This window comes from Aspergillus nomiae (genome assembly GCF_001204775.2).
Source record: "Aspergillus nomiae NRRL 13137 chromosome Unknown contig00407, whole genome shotgun sequence".
NCBI lineage: Eukaryota > Fungi > Ascomycota > Eurotiomycetes > Eurotiales > Aspergillaceae > Aspergillus > Aspergillus nomiae.
The window spans coordinates 24,344-30,343 of record NW_015378462.1 but is presented as its reverse complement, the minus strand read 5'-3'; the positions used below and the strand labels follow the sequence as shown (position 1 = coordinate 30,343).

Sequence of the window (6,000 nt, the reverse complement as noted above, 5' to 3'; positions counted from 1 at the left end):
GCAATTTGCATCTTTGATAAAAAGGAAGATGATATGATGTAGTCCTGCACATAACACTGACAATCCAAAAGCACTTGTCCAAGATGCTATATCCCGGTTCGCCAAATGCCGACCAAGTAGGCATTTACCGACCAACAGAAGTGAAACCCGTCTGGTGACGAAGACATCGTAGCTACCCTGTCGAGGCAGACTCCATAATAAACCGGTCAGATTTCAAAAGGTACTGTAATACACCGGCTGGGCAGAAGCAATTGTTGATGAATATAAATCCAAGTCTGTCACCCGCTTCATCAATGATCTTCAGCCAAGCTATCTTTCCCTTTTTGCTCCAGACATAGTATTTCCACTATAATCCGTACATCCAAGTACATCATTACGCCCATCATGACAGTCGATACCAACATATACGATGCCGTCATCGTGGGAGCGGGGTTTGCCGGAATCTATCAATTGCACCGATTCGTGAACATGGGCATGTCTGTCAAGCTGATCGACAAGGCGGGAGGCCTCGGAGGCACATGGTACTGGAATCGGTACCCAGGAGCTATGAGTGACACCAATTCAGTGGTCTATCGCTATTCCTGGGACCCCGAAGACCTGCGCGAGTACAAATGGCCGAGACATTACGTGCGCCAGCCCGAAGTGTTGGCCTACCTCGAGCATGTGGTGGAGCGCTACGACCTTGAGAAGTACATGCAATTCAACACCGAGCTGGTTGGCATGGAATACGATGAGGTTCGGAAGTTGTGGAAGATCGAAACCCCCAATGGGCCCCTCACAGCTCGTTATGTGGTGACGGCCCTTGGTTTGCTCAACCGCCAGAACTGGCCGGATATTCCCCACATGAAAGACTACCAGGGCGAGATCCACCACACCTCCAACTTTCCCAAAGAGTACGACTTCACCAATAAACGGGTCGGTGTCATTGGGTGTGGGTCTACGGGCGTTCAGGTCATCACCGCGCTGGGACCCCAGGTGAAGCATTTGACATGTTTCCAACGACGCCCCCAGTACAGCGTCCCCGCCGGGGATGCACCCGTGACGGAGGAATATCGGGATTACCTCAAGGAAAACTACGATCAGATCTGGGATCAAGTCAGGGGCAGCTTTGTTGCCATGGGATTCGAGGAAAGCACCGTCTCGGCTCTGGAAGTGTCCGACGAAGAGCGTGAACGCATCTACCAGGCGGCGTGGGATAAGGGCAATGGGCTACGCTTTATGTTTTGGACGTTCAAGGACCTGACCACGAGCGAAGCGGCCAACATAACGGCCTGCGATTTCATCCGCCGTAAGATCGACCAGATTGTCAAGGATCCCAAGAAAGCCCGAAAACTGAAACCGACTGAACTGTACGCACGACGGCCGCTCTGCGATTCCGGGTACTATGAGACCTTCAATCGCGCGAATGTGGACATTGTGGATGTCAAAGCCACGCCCTTTGTGAAATTTACGCCCACCGGGATCCAAACGGCGGATGGCGTGAACCACGAACTCGATGCGGTGATCTGCGCGACCGGATTTGATGCGGTGGACGGCAGCTACTCGCGACTGGGGATCCGAGGCCGTGGTGGCAAGACACTGCAGGCTCACTGGGAAACTGAGCCCCGTACTTTCATGGGCTGCGCCATGGCCGACTTTCCCAACTTGTTCATGGTGAATGGGCCCCGAACGGTCTTCGCGAATATCCCCCCGTCTATTGAATCGCATGTGGAATTCATCACCGATCTCGTGGCCCATGCCGAAGCGCAGCGAAACGGCGCGAGGCAATCGGTGGAGGTCGAAGTAACGAAGGAAGCGGAGGATCGATGGGCAAAGTTGTGTATCCAGGCTAGTGAGGGAAGCCTGTTTACCAAGACCGATTCGTGGATCTTTGGTGCCAATGTGAAGGGCAAAAAGAAGGCCGTCCTCTTTTACTGGGGTGGTCTCGGTACATTCCGCAAGATCCTTCGCGACGAGAGGGAGGCTGGATATAAGAGCTTCATCCTAATCTAGTGATGGGCATTGGTGGTCTCCATGACTGGTACCACCAGAATGTTCATTCTTCACATGTTCGTTGAAACTCACGTCCAATACATTGATTACTTTATACTACATCTCATGGAAACCCTCGTATCTCACTGTACTTTGCTATTCGTCAAGTCCAGCCTGTTCGATGATTAGTCCCTGCCCAACCCTGATGTTCCTTCAACGCAAGAATTACTCTGAATTATGTCAGTGCGTAAGGTATGGTCACAACGTAGTTATGAGACATCAGAGTGGAATAACCATGGGCCAACACTACTAGTTACTCTAGGTTCACTACACAGATTCACAGATTCTCTCGGTCAAACAAAGAACTGCTAGACCAGAAATGGTGTGATCACACTTATTAGGCTTGATACAGAACTGTCCATCTTAGTATCTTTCCACATTGACACTTTCTCAAGACCTTGTGCCACGGCCGTGCTAGTCCTCCTCCTTAAGCTTCTATGGCTGCAGACACCTTCCAGAGGATGACCATCACGAACTCATTTTGCCCGAAATACCGGACAAAGTGGTGTGTAGCATATGCCGTAGCGTTGTTCCTGAATTACGAATATACTAGGATCAGGAAGCTAGGCCGCCTTGGGGAGGGGTGGTCGCAAAATACAAGTGTTGGTCCAAGTTGACATTCCGTTGTTTGATACTTGCGGCTACAATCTGTCATTTTCTTAAAGACCTGAAATGGTTACCTCAACTGCGCCTAATAAATTTCTTGGGACCCAACAACAATATGATCCGCTTCGTACATGAATATAACTGACTTACCAATCCTCAATCGACTTCTAACACATGCAAAGGAAACAAATCCAGCCAAGCTCCAAGAAGAACTCGATGAAATGATCGGTATAATCATCAGCATAATCATCCTCCTTGCCACGCTACTCTCAGGTAATACTTTGACAATATGTGTTAATCGCAAAGAGAAAAATGCTCAGGCATGAGTTGTGCCATCTCTTTCGGTTCTTGGTATACCAGATGATCCAGATGTTTTTGTCATCTATCCTTTTGGAATTTCGTGTTGAACACTCCTAGTCACTATCGCATACATGATACAGCAACAACTAAAAAAATGGGATCTTACTACTTTCGAATCTTACAAAAATTCTTTACCCACGTATAAACCGGAGCGAATGGGTGTTGACCGTGAGCGAATTGCTCAACATTTCTTACCAGAGCCGCAATACTTGTGCTATTACTGGGTATATCATTCACTTCAGGCTGGGCCTTATGAACGCGAAGTAGTCATATGTCACTCCTTGAAAGAGCATGTTCTCCATTGGTTGGAGGGAATACGCTTAATGGGACTTGTCTCTGACGTTACATACGTACAAGACCTAAGCGTCGCTATCTAAAAAGATCCTAGGCCTCTGTGCTTCAGCCTCAGTAGGGGTCGGCGGCACTTGTCAGGTCACTTAGGAAGCTAAAGCCCGTTCATACATTTTGACTCAACGGAGGGGTCTAGCTAGACAATTACTAGCCAACTCTTTGTGTTATGTCTATCACTGTGAGCAGAGATCAATTGCAGTGTTGTTGTAATATTAAATCATAATACAGCATGCGGCCCGCAGCCGACCACGCAGGCGAACATAACCTGCGGAGCCAGAGTTATATTGATTCGTTGAGGAGCTTGGTGTATACAGGTAGAGTGATAGTGACACATCGTGGTCTTTTGTCCAAGCCATGGTGTTGATCGTCCATGTCCAAACTACGTGGAGGAAGAAACTTGTGTTTGCCAGTATTTTCATTCCGCGGCTCCTGTATGATTTCTGTCCTTCTATTGGTACTGAACTATTGACACCCTTAGTGTTGTCGCATCAAGCATCGCCCAAATAATCCTTACCGAAGTAAACACGCCTTCCACTGACCCCTTTATCAACGCAGCCCCCAGGACAATCTGCATGGAGATTATCCAGTCTCTCAGTATCATCACAGCTTGCTGGGGCCAGCTGAAGCCTTTCCTGGTTCGACTCCGTTCCAACGCATTTTGTCTTCAAAACAACGAATGGTCCAGTACCACGTACAACGGCGGATTACGAGCACGACACACCTCTTCCACCAGTAAGGGGGCACTTTCCAAACCCGGGGGTGAATTCGCTCTGTCCCCCATGTATGGGACAAAGACAAAAATATCAACGTCGCGGGCATTCGCGGAGTGGTAGTCGCAAAGTCAATCAAGCGAGACGTATATCATCCGGGAAACAAGGACATGGGCTGTGGGCTTACCGACAGTGTCGAGAGACCCAATTGCAGTGTCGGGGAGCGGTAGCACTGGGAAGTAAGTGAGACTCAACAGATTAGAGTGGATGCGGAAGGTGCTGACACTTAGTTCCGGTGGAAAGATATCTGATAGATAATCTACCGGTCATATGAAATAGTAATACGCCTTGTCCAATTCGCAGAATCGATATTTCTAATTGTATAATCATGACCATAGCCTTTGGTACAAAACTTTTGCACCTAACCCAAGTCCCCAGTACGGCGGACTATCCCTGTCTCTTACTTCGTTTTCTGGAGTTAGAAGTCGTTGACCGTTAGCCACTGCTCAACTCATAATTTGAAGAGAGGAAGTTGAAAAGGGTTCTTACCACTGGCTCACTGAATGTTTAGATGTTCGGTGCGATGAAGAAGTTCCTTTGCTGGCAGTGCCAGCAGACCCATCCATGATGTAGTAGCACCAGGACCTGCGGCTCGCAGATGGCGCAAAGGGTGTTCACATATGTGTCTTGGAAAGTCCATAAGTCTTGACACATTCGTCATTGCCCCATGAATAGATTAAATGTCGCCTGCGGACAATATTGTATTCCAGGTTGTCTGGACTGGTCTGTGCACAAGTGCACTAAGTAGCGATGACCACTCATGTAGAAGGTTGAATAGAGACCGGGAATGACAATGATGATGAATGGGTTTAAAGGAAATTTGAACAATGAGTTTGACGCTTGCAATGTGATGTGCGTGTCGCGATATGTGTGTTTCAATGTTGATGGGTGTTTTTTTTAACGAGATTGCTTGTAGCATTAATATAGTAGCTGGGAGAGAGGTTATTTTGGGAGAGATTTGCATCTGGAGGCAAGTACATAGCAGGCATCGTGCTCTTGCTCAATCTAGGAGGTGCATTGGAAGATTGCTTAGTATATGATCGACAACTGCGGAATTGAGAGGAAGATCTAACAGTACCTTGGACAATTGTACATTTCAATCAACTTTACCACGCTCTCACTCGGTGTCACTAATATCCGTGAACTGGTGAGATACCTCTTCTTCATCTTGGGCACTAGGACGCGGCTCCGTATTTGCCTGCTGCTGTGTCTGGACCGTCCGCATCTGCCGGTAGAGCTTGTTGAGTGGCTCGGTTACTTCCGATGAAGCCTTGATTGCCTGGCATTATTTATTTATAGACCCACTGCACGGAGGATACCGTTCAAGGCACCAGTTTTTAGAGGTGATGGGCTAAGATTATAAACGAGTCACGAGGAGCGAGGCTGTATGGCGCAACAAAAACTTGGCAGATGCAAATTCTGTTTTGATTAACACGCGTAAGCAACATTCGAACATCAGGGGGTGATTTAATCACTTCACTGACAGTACCATGTGAATGCCATGCCTCCAAGGCTGGGGTCGGAAACGAAATAGTTGGTACTCCAGCTTGCAAGAACCCTTCTAATCACCTAAACTCCATGGATTGGGGTGAGGGCCTTATGTTCAACTTCGCCTAGACCAGACCTGCTACGCCTGTTCCAACCCGTGTCATGACTTGCTAACATAGAACATGGTAGACGGAGGGAGCAACATGATAGCCTATGCTATCATATGGCAACCTGGTAAGAAGAATAGTATTTCTCGGCGGTCGGTTTCCTGGGAACTGGCTTTGATACATTCCGTACCCAGCGTATGGCACATCGGGCTAATGGAGAACGAGACGCTGCATTCGAGAGCAGCCTAACGGATTGTCAATTGATGTCTTCGAAAGCTGCAATGGCA

The 6,000-nt window shown here is 48.2% G+C and overlaps 1 protein-coding gene across 1 annotated transcript; it reads left to right on the top strand.

Annotated features, from left to right (window-relative positions):
• Positions 1-384: 384 nt before the first annotated feature.
• On the top strand, positions 385-1,992 carry ANOM_010750 (flavin-containing monooxygenase; the record flags this gene model as incomplete). Its single annotated transcript, XM_015556006.1, has 1 exon — positions 385-1,992. One exon carries the CDS (start codon positions 385-387, stop codon positions 1,990-1,992), a length of 1,608 nt encoding a protein of 535 aa, XP_015402735.1.
• Positions 1,993-6,000: the final 4,008 nt, after the last annotated feature.